The sequence below is a fragment of the Pinus tabuliformis genome, chromosome J, assembly GCF_031772625.1.
Source record: "Pinus tabuliformis cultivar Carrire ecotype Pingquan chromosome J, CPIR1, whole genome shotgun sequence".
NCBI classification, from domain to species: Eukaryota; Viridiplantae; Streptophyta; class Pinopsida; order Pinales; family Pinaceae; genus Pinus; species Pinus tabuliformis.
The window spans coordinates 1471641629-1471659360 of record NC_142295.1 but is presented as its reverse complement, the minus strand read 5'-3'; the positions used below and the strand labels follow the sequence as shown (position 1 = coordinate 1471659360).

Below are 17732 nucleotides of genomic sequence, written 5' to 3'. Positions count from 1 at the left end.
AGTAATGATGGTACATAAAATTTTTTAATAAATAAGAAGTAATCAAAACATAAAACTACTTCAAGCTTAACATCTTATGTGTTTAAAACATGCTATGACAACCAACAATCAAATCACATTGGTTGAGATTGGAAAAGTGAAGATGGGACCAACCAAAGGACTTGTGGGAGGAAAGCTCTTAATGTGTATATGGAAATGAGAGGGTAGCAATTGAACAACATTTTTTCTACAACATGAAGTATCTCACCAATCAAGTAGAGGTTGAATTTACATATCAAAGACAACTAATTAATGGTTTAGGAGGAGTTAGTGAGAAGAACAAGGTCAAATGAGTAAATGATGCAAGCAAGAAGTAGAGAGTTGAGTGCAGGCTCATTAGGTCAATCCTTTAATGTAGAACATATGGGACCAACCAAAGGACTTGTTGGATGAAATTTTTTAATGTGTATATGGAAATGAGAAGGTAGAAATTGAATAACATTTTTTCTACAACATGAAGTATCTCACAAATCAGGTAGCGGTTGAATTTGTATATCAAAGACAACTAATTAATGGTCTAGGAGGATTTAGTGAGAGGAACAAGGTCAAAAAAGTAAACGATGCAAGCAAGAAGTAGAGAGTTGATTGTAGGCTCATTGGGTCAATCCACCTTAAATGTAGAACATATGGGGCCAATGATTAGATTCAAATGAATAAATCAAGTTCATGATTTTTACTTTAATATCTTACAAAATAAAATAGATAATGTAATCTTTGTTATTTCATATGCACAAGCCAAATAATTGTAATGAACACTATAATTACACTTATGTTTTTCATTTTTTGTTTTTTATAGATATTCCTCTCCTCCCAAATTCAAGCTAAGAAATTCACAATTGATTAATAATGTGTCTATGGATATAGGGCACTCTCATTATCACACATGATATTTTTTCTGCTTAATAAGGGAAATGATCATCTTTGGCATATTTCCTAGCAATTTTGATAGAAATTTTCAACAAAAAGATGCATATGTTTTTGCACTTATTAATTTTTTTTATTTAGTTATTATCTTAGTCATTGTGACAAATTTGATTTATTGAAGTTAGTAAAGAAATAATGTTTATTTGTTTATTGAAGTTAGTGAAGAAATAATGTTTATTTAATTCAATGAGTGGATGATGTTTATTTAATTCAATAAATTTATATGAATTTTGTAAATTGTCTTGTGTGCAAATGTTTCTAAATAAAACATTAACCATATTGTACATCTCTCACATTCAAATTTATATGAATTTATAATGTGTGATTATTTCTAAATAAGACATAAAACATTAACCATATTGTGCATCTTTGATATTCAAATTTATATTTATATGAATTTATAATATGTGTAATTATTTCTAAATAAGACATTGAACATTGAGACTGACATTATTTAAATATAACACCAACATTGTCTAGTTCCAAGAAGTTTGAAGTTCCAAGAAGTTTGAAGTTAAATTAATTAATTGTGATCAATGTTGTTCGGAATTTGATTTGTTTAACGCTATTAGATTTTAGGAATTTGATTTGTTTAATGCTATTAGATGGAATTTGAATTTGATTGGTTTAATGCTATTAGATTTTAGGAATTTGATTTGTTTAATACTATTATACCCAGATTGAATAGCATGATGACAAATTTGTTGGAATGCCATATTCTTAAATTTGGAGAAGCACAAGACAAGTTCACTAAAAATGTCATTCTTAAATGCAGGGCCATCCCTTGGATATTTTTATGATTTCTTTTTGGAAAAATGAATATCATTAACATTGTTAATAGGATTAAAATTACGATTTAATTTGCATTTTATATTTTGCATATGCACGAGCGCACTCCAAAGAAAATTGGCCAAGTGAGAAGCCATGAAAAAAAATACACATCAAAAACATAACAAACCCATCAACGGGCAACCCACATTACAAAACAGGTCTAAGAACCCACGCAGAAAAACTACAAAAAAACGCCCGAAGGCGACCATCATTACAAAACAAGGCAAAAACCCTCGCGAAAAAACCAACCACAGAAGATAAAAGAACAACTCTTTGAATGATGGCCAAAAATCGAGCACAGGTCGCCCATATAGCCCCGAAATCAAGCCCAAAACCAACCTTCCATAATGAAGCCATGGGAGAGAAACGCCATGAAGCCCGCGATAAACCCTCGGCGTACGCAGCACACCAGCGAAGGGAGCAGGCTGCAAAGAAACAGGGGCACAAGGCCAAAAACATCCAACAACATCTCCAATGTCATTGAACGCAAACGCAACAATGGGACCAGCAAACGATGGTAGAAAGGAACTGGTGACAACATAGAGAGACCCTAGAAGCAAGCCTCAGAACAAAGGGAGCACCAACAACCCAAAATAACTTCGATGAAGACCACCACACCTCGAAATCCCTGGTAGTGGGGATCTCAATAAAACTAACCGCATCAGATTTAATATTTTACGCAGAAATGGCATAAACTTGGATGGACGTTAGTAACTTATCACTTGCATAACGTTGACATAAGCGGGTACATTAGTCTTCATAGGAATAAACAATGGAAGAATGGAATGTTTAGTATTCGTACCCCACGTAGTAGAAATAAATATCGCTTTTCTTCGGAGAGTGCACTTTTTGGAACCTGTAAACACAAAATTTTAGGGATGCCAAACTACACAAGAATTTTTCTTAAGAATCTATTATAATTCAAATTTCAAAGGAGAATATCATACTCAACTTGCAATAAATTAGGTATGTGTATGCATAACGTTTCTCACTAATCTAGGGATAGACAATGATGCAAAATAAAAAAAATCTATTATTGCATCTTTAGCAATGGACGAGTTTCACATCTTATTTGGAATCCAGGGAAAAACAAATCTTCAATTTCCAAGTGAATGACATCATTCCAAAGACTGTAGGGGACTCGATTCCCTTGAATGAATACATCTCCACTGAAAGATTATCTGGAGAAAGTACAAATCCCAAACATCTCCAACCAAAGATTAAGATTACTCGCAAAGAATACAAATCATAATCAGATATTTCATTATGATACAAATCAATGCCGCAATCATTCTTGGACACAACTTGAATTATTGCAAAAATGCAAAGCAATGCATTTCTAATGGCATGGTGATTGCCTGCAGGGTCAGTCTATGTCATCGAAATCTATCCTGAAGGTGTTTGCCGCGCCAAACTTCCTTCTAGATTCAATTTCCTCTTCATCTTCGTCTCCTTCAACCTCTACATCATTATGATCAGCAACTGAATGTGAGGATGAATTATATACATCTTGTGCACCCTTTGCTATGCAGTTGTCTGTGGCGAGCATTTTGACTTGTCCTAGATGAGATATTTCAACAATTACAGTGTCGTCATTTTTTGGAAGTGCCTGCTTCCAAGGCTCTCCATCCATTCTCATGTATGTGTGGTCTGCGGCTCCCTTATGAAACTCAAATCGGACACGGTGAGTCTGCACACAAAACGCACCTTATCAATCAAGAACCTTTTATAAGAGCACAAATCCACATTCCATAGATATCTGTGTACACTGCATACAAAGAGAGCGGATCTGGCCATTCCATGCACATTCAATCCATATCAGTATACACTAGTCTCAATTTCAATATTGTTAGGTTTGTCATTTGTGTGAACTTGTGAAGTCAAAATAGACAACTTGGAGGTGCACATCAAATGTAGTTTTAGATGGGTCTGTACAAGTTTCCATGTTCAATGCACTAAATACACTCTAGATTCAATGTACTGAATCCTAATATACACAGTCAGAGACACCCATTTAGAAGAGTTGAGAGATCACCCCCACTGTAAAATACATTTTGTTTCTCTAGATTCAAAATGAAACTATTGCTAAGAGTGCATCACATATCTCCTCCGGGAGACATTGTTATGTACTGTTCCTACTAATTTGCGTGCTTACCTGTGCAAGGCGGGTTCCATGACCATGTGGAGCAAGCAAAACAAGTCCATGCCAACCATCTCGGAACCCAACTATTTCCAACAGACCATCATCTACATATGGGGGAGTCAATCCTCTCTGCAAGCCATTCACGAAGAATAGGAGATGAATTGCAGCAAGAGTGACATATGCAGACATTATCATTGCACTAGAAACTTCCAGAATAAGTACAATTTTTATTACCTAAAAAAAGTTGAAGATGCCACTTCACAGTGCAAATCAGATAAAATGAAAGAGACTGACGAATACAAAATGATTTGACAGTGAAATCCAAATACACAGCACAAAGTTGTTATCACAGAACTGTCCAGGACAGAGAATTGAAATTCACCTCTCGTGATTTTTTATCATTTGGTATACCCCAAGGGTTTAAGCCACCAGAAAAGCTGGGTAAATTGAGGCAAACAATTGACCTTATGCTGTAATATACATCAAAAGAGCACAAGTTAAAAATAATAAAATCTGATGCTTAACCTATCAGATATCCTATAAATCTTATATTTACAAATGCATCATAAGATAAGCATGAGATGATATATTACTTTGGGAAACACTATAATAGAACTACGCAAGAGTTTTACATAACAAAAAAATTCCTTTTAATCCTTCCTATATCATGATCCACAACTGATAAACAAGAATTCTGAGACCTGATAGCAGAGATTTTTGGATTTAGTGCATCCAATTTTAATTGCTAGAGATTTTGGAGCAACAACTGAGGCCCATCACCAAATCTCTCTCTCCCGATGACAGACCTCACTTGTTGGTCCAAAGCATGAAGTAATTAAAAATGGATGTGGTAAATCCGGAAATCTCTGCTACCAACACTATTCTCTGCGTAAGTCTTAGATCTGAAGAAACTCTCAGTCTGTTTATATGCATTGCAATTAATTATTAACTGGAAAGAATGGTGAAGCCCATCTGCCTCCCAAATCGATCAAATATTCATGCAGCCAACATACCTAAAGAAGGAAGAACTACTTTCTCATGCAACCACCATACTTAAAGAACGCTTTCAGATTTGGAGCCATCATATATAGAGATTTTTTTGTAGGATCTGTATCTTTTGATACAATCTCATCTTGGCTAGAGAATCCATGCATGAGGATATGATTTTTAATCATGTCCGAGAGCAAAATTTTCCAATGATGTAACCATACTAACCAAAGATGAAAACCCTTTGGATGACGGCACAAATTAATCAATAGTCCACTAAATAGTCTCTAAGAACAAGAAGCCTATGATGGACATTCCTTTAACTGTTTATTGTGGCCTTCTTATGGTGACAACAACAAAATGTAACTATTTTAGGCTTGAAATAAAAGTTGCATTTTTCTTTTGTGGGGAAAAGAATATTAAGGTTTTTTTTCCCATGTAACCAATCACACCACTCTCCAAATCACAGGCAAGGGAAAGATATTTTTCAGGGTTCTAGGCCATTCAACAACAAGGCTTGAAGCTATTACAACAATATACTATATATGAGCTCAAGATGTCACTTATGGGAACTGAACCTAGGTAGAGAGGATAACAATCATTCCTCCCAGCCACCCGAGATAAACCCAATTGACAAAGAATATTAACTTTAAGCTAAAAATGAAGAGGAATAGATTTATAGTGCAGCGCTTCAAGAGCTACTAGGGTATTTTGCTAACTACCATGGTTACATCTACAACATTCCTCCTCCTCTTGCAATCTTTCAACCTTGGATCTCATCTAGAAGCTCTCTATGATCAGCCAATAGCCCTTCCACATGGGTATTATTGCCCTCCACATTCTAGTAAATGGTGATGGCCTCATCAAGTAAGAGACAACTACAAGGTGTTTCCCAAAAAAAAAGTGGTTTACTTTGGATCTAAGAGTTTTGTGGGTGGAGTTTACCATATCCAACAAGGTCCACCACCTATCTTTACAACTTCGAAAGATCATCTCTCTAAAGGCATAGACCTACGTAAAGACCATTTCTTATAAAGAATGACTCTTGCTCTAAAAAATTCCCCATGTTCCACCTCTCAACATTTATACAGTGGCTTTCATTCAACATTGAAGTTCATATCCTCTTGGATCAAGGAGGAAGAAAAATATTACCTAGCCCATGGAATGACAAGCAAAATGGAGTTTTAGCAAAGCGAAAAGATCTTCATGCTTGGAGATCTAAAAGTTGGGGCTTCTTCTCGAAGGATATGATGGTCTTTCACAGTTTTAACCATGTGTAAAGTGATCCTCTATCCTAGAATTCATATCCATGGTTGACAACATTGGTAGTAGTTAGTAAGGGTCTGTGTTTCATGGGCAAAGTATACCTTTTTATGAGGGCTTGGAAAGCGAGGCTTCACTCTACATACAAAATCGCTTTCATCAATCCTAAGCTAGGTGATAATGCTAGTTTTCCTCTCCAATATTGGATTATTAGATCTCTCAAGGCCATTCGTAACATTTTCAGTAAGTTTATTACCCTAAATTCAAAGATGGAGGATTTACCATCTTCTACCATTGCCTGAATCAACACTTATGTTGATTTGAGTAAGGGTCTTCCCAAAGAAATAGTGTTGGAGTATGAAGATCACAACTGGACACAAGCATTGGAATAAAAAACATTGGGTTCCATTGTAGGGTCAAGCACAAACACTTGACTACTTGCAAGAAGATAATTGCTTCTTAGGCAAAAGGTGAAGGAACCATAAGGTCACCAAGTGGGGTTCTGTGACTAACCAACATAGGTTGGAACTAATCAAGGATCAAGATGATTTAGAGCCAGTTGTCACAAGAAGTGACCCAACACCTACCCCCATCGTAATGGGGAGATAATAGACATAAAAATTAATGTGGTGAAGGAGACTCCCTCCCTGAAGCAACTAGTTTTTGCGCTTGGCAAACACCATGATTTGATCGACAGGAGCAGATATGAATCACTCAGAGTAAGGGAACCAATCCTTTCTAACAAGTTGGATAGAATAACACAACTAGTGTCAACAAAGATCCAAACAATTCAAAGAACCTTGCTTTAGGGTTTGTTACCGCTCAAACTAGCAGGGGGTCTAAATGGGATCCCTAAAGGGGACAACTGCTAGGCCAAGGGAAACAATGGAGACTTAGCCCACTGTCACCTCAACTAATACTCCTTACTCTTTACGGACTTTCACCGATGTGAGGAGACCCAGTATATGGAAGTCACTTGTGAAGGATGAATCAACAAATGGATGTGAAGTGACCCTAATGATCCTTTTCCTAGAAGGGGGGTAAAGAATGGAGCCTACTTGCTTTTCAAGCAAGGTACAAAGATTTCTAGGATAAGGAGGTGAGGGTTTGAGGGTTAGGTTAGAGGAATAGACCTTGTATAGGAGCTTCCCAATCCTAAAATCCTTATTGAACTTGACTTCCTAAATGGTTCTTGAAGAATTAGCCTTGCAAAGGTATCGAACCACGTGGGACCAAGTGGACCCAGCCTAGGTTAAAGAGAGAGAATCTAGCAACCAATGATGTTCTTAACCCAAACAAGGAAGGGGAAAGTATCAAAGCAAGAATTTCCAACTAACAGTGTCAAATTGATCCAATGAGGTGCTAGCCTAGGGAATATCGGGGCAAAGTTTGATCTCAGAGCTAGGGCTTGGGTTATCTCACAACTCCACTGTCAAAATGGCTTCAAAATTGGAGGCTAGGAGATCGAACTTTTTCTTGGGCTATTTTGTCGGGAAAATGATGCCCTAGGTGACCCAACTTGGCTAGACCTAGAAAACAGAAGAAAGGGTGGAGAAAAATGTTCTTTGAATGATCGAATATTGGTGGACCAGTGCCTAATCCCTTAGGGAGAATGGAATCTACGAGAATGATGAGAAAGGAACTTGTATTTCGGTCAAGGAGGCCTTAAGGACTACTTCGGTTGGGCTTTAGGGCAAGAAGAACAGACCTCAAAGCTTTTATACTTCACTTCGAAAAAAGAGATGGCTTATCAAGATAAATTCACCGATGGAATTATCCCTAGGAGATTTCATTCATATAGATGGCCCAAACATTGAGAAATGCTATATAGAAACAATAATTCCACAATTATGCAATGCAACAATTAGCCTTAGTATAGCGAAAATCCCATTCAATGCATATGACAAAAGTAAAACAAGAATACCATTAAATGTGCATACTTACATGGAATAAAACATATCCAACCATCAACAATTTGACAATAAAGAAGCTCCAAGATAAAATACTCCAATCCAGACATCAAAAATCATCCATGCTCTAATTCTTAATCCTAGAAAAAGTGCAAAAGTCTCTAAAGAGAAGAGTGATCCAATCCAAAGTGATGATGAGAAAATGAACTTATCTCACTTGTATTTTATACACTAATTAGGAGTTCAAATTAGTCTCTTAGGCCTACATAAGCCCCAAAGATAAAATAATGTGTTAATAACCTAACTTTTGGTGACAAGCCCACCAAACTAGCTCATGAATGAAATAATAAGCCTCTAAAGAGGTCAAATGAAAAACAATACATGTCGTAGAGTCCTCCAAGAGGCTTGATGAGGTCCATAGGTGCCATAATGAAGAAAAGGACCATCAAAAGTGATGGACAAGGGGGTGGCCCCTTATTTTCCAAACAATAAACTTGTGGTGCTCCCAGTGGGTTTGGGGGCACGATAATAACCTCGTGGGTCTCGAAATGAGTTGAAGATGCCTAGAGACCATCTGTAAGGGCTCAGATGATCGTGTAGGTGATGCCATATCATCCTACTAGTCCTATGTCAGTTGCCAAGTGCATGGTTGGTACATCTGTGGGGCTGGCTAGGCAAAGGTGAACCAAGTGCATCTTTCTCGTCCAATAGGTGGATCTTGAGCCAATTTCTGAACATATCTAGGGATCCATGGAGTGATGTCCACTATTGTGGAGGCCCATGGCTCTCAACACACACCCTACATGTGCTAATGTAGACCTCTGGAGGGTTAAGACCCCGTATAAGGAGACCAAACCCAAGATGGAGACCACTTGCAATCCTGCATAAGATCCAATGTGTCCCCTAGCCTTCCAGTACAACAAGTCATCAAAAAAATCGAGCAAAAGAGCTTACAAACCATGGACCACAAGTGGGGACTTCATAATGGGCTTTAGCATGTGCTAATGTCTCCAAACTCCAAATGGGGTTAACCAAGTATCCCATTAGGAGGTTTCTACTTCTAAAAGGGTTAATATGTCTAAGGTACATCCTTTAAATGGTGGTGGCATGTGATAAAGAGATGAGTGGAGTAGGGAATGAGAAGGGGCAACCTTGGGGTACAAGGGTAGCTAGTAAAAGGGAAGCCCACACTTGGGTATATAATGTATAGGAGGGAGAAATCATGGTACATAAAGTGCCTCGGCCATGATTTTTCCAACCTTTTTTGTATGCCTTTTGTCTTTTTATAATTTTTCTTCAATTAATTACTCGAGGCTCAAGGGGTAAGAGCATGATGTGTGAAATATAGCAGTGGATACCCCCTTTTAAGGTAGGACGGTTCATTGCCCACCAAGGGTTGTGACAATCATGGGTTCCTATATGATGAAGGGGCCTCATAGAGCCTGTAGGAACCAGGGTGATGACCATGATGATGGGGTAGAGCTCATGTATTGGCTTTTGCCCACGCATTAAATGTGTTTGTCCCAGCCTTTTGCATTTTGTATTATGTTTTCCTGTTCAATGTGGCCAATTGTGCTTTTGCTTTTCTTTTTAGCTACATCAACCTCTGGGGCATCATTTCAACCCTAGCCTAAGGTGTGGGCAAGGGGAAGGGAAGAGCTAGTTCTATGTGGACTTAGTGGAGGAATGTGAACCTAGGGGGGAGAAATGATGAATGGGGTAATAATGAGTGGAAAGGGGGTAACATATGTGGATGAGGGAATGGGACCACACAACCAAAGTCAGGGTTTCCAGTAAAATATCATCCCTAAAGCCAAATGGTTAGTAAAAGAGATCACACGGGACTAGAATCCAAGGTTAATCATCCAAAACGAGACAAGGGGATGAGAGCACAGACCTAGCCCATTATTTCCGCCGAATCTCCCCATTAATCCATGCCCAGAAATGTCCATGATAAGAAAACTACAATACTTAGTTACCAAATCACAAGGCATAGCTTTAGGTTCGAGAGGCCACCTTCAAACATACGATCATGGAAGATGGTGAGGGACCACATGGCTGACTTAGGTGGCGGAGAAGTGGCACGACGAGCTAGCTAGTGACTGCGAGGGGTTACTGGATGTCCACTGAGTACCATCTTGGAAAAACAAATTCTCCTAGGGATATCACCCACAAATTGGCGAGTAACATCTGGCTCCTACTGAGACGTGATCTCTCGAAGAAATGGACGAAGTTACTCGAACGAAAGTTCATGAGAACTCCAACAATCTCTTGGTTACCATAGACCTGTTACCTGCACATATAATAGATGAAGAACACGGGGCAACATGCTTTCGCGGCGTCTCATGATCGCACAAGCTTAATGTTAGGCTGTAAAATCAATAAATATGCAAATTTTAATTTAGATGCATCTACTCTACCATGAGAAATATCATATGATGTTAGTTCTAATGCAAAATCAACATGCAATGCATCCTACTCTAACATGCATATAATAATGTTAATATTAAGTGTAATCATAAAGCCAGTGCAACCAACATATCATCATATCAATATACATATGCCTGCAAGTATGATTACTATTATGAAACGAGCGCACAAAAAGATAGAAAATATAGATCAACGACTTCAAAATCAGCCTCTTCGAGGGGCCAACCTCCTTTACATTACACAAATCAACCATTCTTGGATGATACAAATGACAAAACCTCCTTTCTATATATAAGAGTCTAAGGGGTCACAATATAATCAAAGTCGACATAACAATAATAATATAAGGACACAACAATAACAATAAAGGCTACAATGACAATAGTAATGGGGGAATCACTAGTATTATAGGGACCTAACATGCCCCTCTCCTTAAAAAAAGTGTTGTCCTCAATGCTTGAGTAGTTTTGGATACTTCCATATAAAATTCTCATCCTCCCATGTGGAATCTTCAGCGGGTAAGTTCTTCCACTTGACAAGATACTCCGAAATTGATCGATTTTGTAGCTATCACATTCTTGTTTCTGTGACTGTTTCAGGTTCCAATATGATTTTTCCTTCCTCGTCAAGTTTTGGCAATATTGTTTGAACTGGGAGCTTGTCACCAATAACCTTCTTTAAACATAAAACATAGAAAACTAGGTGCACTCGGAAAGCTGCAGGAAGCTCCAATTTGTATGCCATAGTACCAATCTTTTGCAACACCTTGTACGAAACATAATACTTTGGTGATAATTTATTATCCTTCTTAGCTTGCTTGAGGGACATTTGTTTATATGGATATAGTTGTAGAAATACCCAGTCACCTATATCAAAACTTCTTTTGCTGCGATGTTGATCTCCCTGTTGTTTCATTCTATTATGTTCCAAAGTTAGGTTATCCTTTAAGAGTTGGAGAACTTGTTGTTGATGCTTGATGTGATCTTCCACTACTTGAACCTTAGAATTTTCTCCTAAATATGATGTGATGGATGGTGGGTGATATCCATAAAGTGCCATAAATGGGGTCATTTTTGCTGCAGTATGGAAGGAAATGTTATACCACCATTCAGCCAAAGGCAACCATTTGACCCATTTTGTCTATTTATCAGATACACAGCAACGAAGATATCCTTCTAAACATTTGTTCACTATCTCAGTTTTCCCATCAGATTCAGGATGATAAGATGAGTTATGAGCTAACTGAGTAACAAGACAAGAAAATAATTATGTCCAAAAATTTCCAGTGAAAATGGGATCTTTGTCGCTTATAATAATCTTTGGGTTTCCATGTAGCTTTTGAATTGTTTCCATAAATGCAATAGAAACTGTACTGGCTTTAAATAGATGAGATAATCCACAAAAGTGTGCATACTTAGTAAGTCTGTCAACTACCACCATGATGACACTCGTTCCTTCCGACTTGGGTAAACCTGTGATAAAATCCATTGAAACCTCCTCCCAACGTTGACTTGGAATGGATAAAGGTTATAATAAACTCGGGGCCTTAATTGTTTCAACTTTATTTTTTTGGCAAACCAAACATTCCGCCACAAAATTTTGAATATTAGATTTAAGGCCATCCCAAAAAAATTCCTTCTTAACCCTGTGGTAAGTTTTTAAAAATCCCGAGTGCCCTCCTAAGGGAGAGGCATGCAATTCCATAAGAATATTTTGTTTGAGTTGGGAATTCTGACATAGGTATAAGCGATTTTTGTACCATAACAAATCATTTTTCCAGCTAAATGTATCAGATGTACTAGGATCTTGTTGTAACTTTTGAATGAGTGTCCACACTTCTTCGTCATTCTTCCATTCATCCCTTGCTTCGTTTATCCAATCTGGTTGGATAATAGAAATGGCACAAAGCAATGCTTCCACATCCTCATCCTTTCTTGAGAGTGCATCTGCCACAACATTTTGCTTCCCTTTTATATATATGATTTCAAAGTCATAACCCAACATCTTTGTGACCCATTTTTGTTGCTCTTTTGAAAATAATCTTTGTTCTAAAAAGTATTTAAGACTATCATGATCTGTTTTTACCTTGAAGTGTCTTTCCATTAGGTAGGGTCACCATTTCTTAAGTGCATGTAGTATTGCCAATATTTCATTCTCATAAATTGGTTTGTGTAAATACTTTACTTTGATTGGACGACTTTCGAAAGCAATGGGTCTTTCTTCTTGCATTAAAACAACACCAATTCCATTTCCTGAGGCATCACATTCCACAGTAAAGGTTTTTGTGGAATCCGGCGTAGCTAAGACCAATGCTTGGCACATTGCCTCTTTAAGATGTTCAAAGGTCTCCGTTGCTTCTGGAGTCCATAAAAATGCATCTCTCTTCAATAATGTTGTTAGATGTACTGCTATTCTCCCATAATTCTTAACAAACTTGCGATAATACCCTGTCAACCCGAGAAATCCTCGTAGATGCTTTATGGATGTGGGGATTTTCTATTCCTTAATGGCTTTAATTTTGCTAGGGTCTACCTTAACACCCTCATGAGATACAATATGACCTAGATATTCCACCTCTTGTACTCCAAAGAAACATTTGGAGCCTTTTGCATATAATTGTTTCTCCTCCAATAGTTTGAGCACCATGTCAACATGTTGAACATGATCTTTCCAAGACTTGCTATAGATTAGTATATCATCAAAAAATACTAACACAAATTTTCTAAGGGTGGGTTTGAAAATGGAATTCATCAAATCTTGAACTGTAGAAGGTGCATTGGCAAGGCCAAAAGGCATGACCAAAAATGCATAATGACCCTCATGAGTTCTAAATGTTGTTTTCGGAATGTCTTCAGTCTTCATTCTGATTTGATGATATCCTAAATGAAGATCCAACTGGGTGAAGTAAATTAATCCATGCAATTCATCCAATAGTTCATCAACGACAGGAATGGGAAATTTATCTTTAATAGTGAGCTTGTTGAGCTCCCTATAATCGGAGACATGCACCATGATCCATCCTTCTTGTGAACCAATACTACTGGAGTAGAGAAAGAACTCTGACTAGGTTGAATTATACCAGCCTCTAGCATTTCTGCAACCATACGTTCAATTTCACACTTTTGGACATAAGGATATCTGTAAGGCCTAATGTTTGGAGGAACAGTTCCTGGAATCAAATGAATAGCATGATCATGATCACGAATAGGTGGGAAACGATTGGGAATCTCAAATACCTTGGAATGATTGTCCAAGGCTTTTTGGAGATCTGGAGAAATAGATGATTTACATGTGGGAACCTCTAGCGAACATAATTGTGCAATTACGCCTCATTGTTTTTTCTTTAGAAGCTTTGTCATTCCATTAGCACTGATTATCTTTCCTGGTTTCCCTGTGATACCCCTTAATTCAACTTCCTTTCCTTCCGAAGAAAATTTCATGAAAAGTTCTTGAAAATTAAAAGCGATTGTACCCAAGGATTGTAGTCGTTGGACTCCTAGTACAACATCAGCACCACCCATTGGAATGCAAAGCATTGGGCTATTCAATACATATTCTCCCATGGATATCTTGATATTATGGCACTTTCTAGAGAAATTTATGGTTCCTCCACTTGCAACCATCACTTGACACTCTGGTGCTAGATATAGGAAGCAATTCAATTCCTTGGCAATCTATAAGAGCCTTAAATTCGAAACTTAAGAGGATCTAACAATAATTTGTTCATAAAATACCAAAATATGTAATTTAAATGTAAGAGCCCTAAATTCGAGAAAGAGGGCTTAACAATAATTTGTTCATAAAATACCAGAATATGTAATTTAAATACAGAATTTAAACAATTTATCTAATGAATACCAACCTGTCTACTATGCTGCAAATCTTGTTCCGGTTGCGTTACCAAAACAGCCAAAACCTCGCTGCCGAACTGGGTACAACCTAGGTACTTAGTCTCAAAATGCTTTCCAATCGAAACAACCTGATCCTCCATGCCCAAAAACTCCAGTACAATCAAGACTTCTTCTTGTTTGTACCTCTGTGTTAAATTGTTCTCCTTCCTCCTGATTCTTCCTCCTTTGCCTTCTTAAATAGAATTTCCCCCTACCTCCAAGCGGTGATTTCTCATGTTTGATGTTCCTCTAGAGAGGGATAAGGGATAAGCTCAAATTTATAGATTGAGCCAGCATACGCCACTTGAATCAGTGGTTGACAACAATCCCTTCTTTATAAAATATCTGCTTTATTTGAATTTATGTTTAAAATTCCATGTCACTTTATATTATGATTATATATAATGGATTCTTTTTAGTTAGTTTAGTTGGCATATTATAATTTCTCTTTTTTTATAACTTTATAATAATATTTTTTTTTTTATAATTCCTTTGTATATTTTATATAGTTTGTATTATTCAATTTATTTTTGTATTAGATATATTACATCCCCTTTTATATAATACATGTATTTCCTTTGTATTTAGTAGAGTTATATATGTATGGTGATGGTACATACATTAAGTACCTCACTCATTATATTTAGTATTTTGTCAGTTATGTATTCATTTAGAATTTACCATAATTAATTCATTTATTTCACTTGGTAATTTCATAATAAGTTAATGTGTATACTAGCGCAGTACAATCGATGCGTGCATATATAGCTATCATATGCACGTTTCGTATGAACGCTAATAGCCATGTTTTATCCATAATTCGAGATGGTCATTACACTATCTGACAATGAATAAAATTATGGGTATTGCCCGAATCAATCAACACTATTACCTTTTTCTTCTTGATATGTCTTTCCATCTTGATAGTTTGAGGAGTGGTAATTCCAGCCAATGCATTACAAGATATAGTCAGATTCATTTATTTCTCTAGGGTTTGTTCCTACTGTATATCCTCTTCTTTTGTTTCTTGTTCCTTTTCTTCCCCCTCTTCACAATCTATGTAAAATAATTTCTTCTCAGCGCACTTACGACCTTTAGTGTATTTTCTATCACAACTGTAACAAAGCCCTTTTGCTCTTTTTTCTTCCAATTGTTGGGCTGTCAACCTTGTAGGTTGTGGAAGGCTAGGGGAAACAACACTTCCATCCTTATAGTTGTGAGTGGTAGGCTTCCTTGCTGCCATAATTTTGCTTTCCATTTTTCTTGCCAACCTAAATGCCTTCTCCAATGAGTCAGGTTCCCAAAGGCGAACCTCATGTTGGATGTTATCCTTTAAAGTCTCTATGAACACATCAATCCTATGCTCCTCTGGAATATCTTTTACCCTTATATTCAATTTTTGGAAGTCCTCAATGTGCTCCATCATTGAACCCTTTTGTTTGAAGTTTATCAATTGGCTAAAAAAAATGTTGCATTTTGTATCCTCATAATGTGCTATCATTTCTTCCGTAAAAATTGCCTAAGTGACAATTTGTTTACGAAAGTAAAGTCATCGATATCATACAAACTGATTTGATTCCAAATATAAAGTTGCAATGTGTACCTTTTTTTGTGTTTTGCACACTATGGAGATCGAAATATTGCTCCATCTGTAGTATCCATGTTACAGGATCCTTGTTATCAAACTTCCTCATATCGATCTTTGGAACATGGTGGGTCTTCAATCCAACGTTAGAGTCTATGAAATCATGATTAACATTTCTTTTGTTTTCATCATGAGTTTCCTTTACTACCCTTTCACCATTGGTAAGCATTTCTTGTGGTAACTTAGTCAAATCTATCTTCAAATATTCCATGTTGCCTTTCAATTTTTCTTCTATACTATCCATCTTAGCTTCCATGCCATCCATCTTAGTTTCCACGCCATCCGTCTTAACTTGCACGTCATTCATATTAGCTTCCACGCCTTGCTTTAAACCATCAATCTTAGCTTCTGTTACCTTTTGTGAAAGTGAAATTTGTTGCACTTGGTCTCATAATTTTGATATATCATGTTGCATTTCTTCCTCTTCTTCATGAGTCATGCTAGAGCTTTCAAGTTGCTTACCAAGTGTTTCCATTTTCTTTCATCTGTGTATCAATTAACGATAATTATGCTTCACTATGCCCTTTGAACTTCAAACTAATTTTTTAACCCAAACTTATGCAAAATTTTAAAAATACTACGCACCTTTTTCCGCTTTGTAGAAGCTCGATATTGAATCTGTTGTATATCCGTAATTGTGGATCTCCAAGGTCTGAAATTGCTTCCTGCGGTAGTCCTCTTTCCAATGCCACCAGTCTTATCAAAATTGGATTCTCTAAAAAAGAGTTATGCCCAATCTCCCAAGATGACCTGATTATATAATTATTCAGTAGAGTGAACTTGTACAATGTGCCATGTGTCAGTGTTTCAACCTTCGGATCTGAAAAAGATACACAGAAAACTTCAGTCCGTCCTCTTTCTATAACTTCTTACGAAATTTCAATCTGATGCTTAGAGCGAAGGTTATGACAATTTTCCCAAGGTCACATGTTTGGAATGTAATTCAGGAATCTGCAAAACCCTAACTTCCTCAGATGGTATCTCTGAAAATATAGCGAGACAAGATCTGAAATTCAGACCTGAGGTTCAGAATGAATAAAACAATGCGAAACACGCATATAGATTTCAATGAATGAATTAATTGATGAGCAAGCTGAAGCTCAATAATAATACAGAGATATTTACAGTAATAGAAACATCAAGTTTCTATTTAGACAATGGAAACAATCAGTTTCATCTAAGAAACTGCTAAAAGAATAAAAAATAGCAACAGCTAAAAGAATGAGCATTAAATACTAAATAAGATTATTCTAATACCCTCCCTTAATGCTCAATCTATTTACAACACCAATAGACCCTCTGAATTTTACAAATTTATCAGGGCCAAGAGGCTTGGTGAAGATGTCTGCGGACTGCTCTGTTGTGGGAACATATTGCAACTGAATGGATCCGTCTTCAACAAGCTGGCGAATGTAGTGGCAATGAGTTTCCACATGCTTTGTTCGTTCATGAAAGACTGGATTCTTGGCAAGTTTGAGCACTCCCTGATTATCACAAAACAAAGAAGTAGGACCTGTTTGGGAAACATGCATATCTGCAAGCATACGTCGAAGCCAAACTGCCTCACAGGATGCCTTAACTGCTCCCCGATACTCTGCTTCTGTTGAGGAGAGAGCCACTGCTTGTTGCTTCTTACTAGTCCAAGTAACAACACCGGATCCTAGACTAAA

General features: G+C 37.1%; 1 protein-coding gene across 3 annotated transcripts in view; it reads right to left on the bottom strand.

Annotated features, from left to right (window-relative positions):
* Positions 1-2810: 2810 nt before the first annotated feature.
* Positions 2811-17732, bottom strand: part of LOC149232929 (diacylglycerol kinase 1-like) — a 289276-nt gene continuing 274354 nt past the window's right edge. For all 3 annotated transcript variants that reach the window (XM_089379555.1, XM_089379556.1, XM_089379554.1), the window contains exons 11-13: positions 4320-4407; positions 3950-4066; positions 2811-3484 (exon numbers count right to left, since the gene is read on the bottom strand). In XM_089379555.1, the coding sequence (XP_089235681.1) occupies positions 3161-3484; positions 3950-4066; positions 4320-4407 (529 nt within the window). In that variant the 3' untranslated portion in view covers positions 2811-3160. The remainder of the gene's footprint in view (positions 3485-3949; positions 4067-4319; positions 4408-17732) is intronic.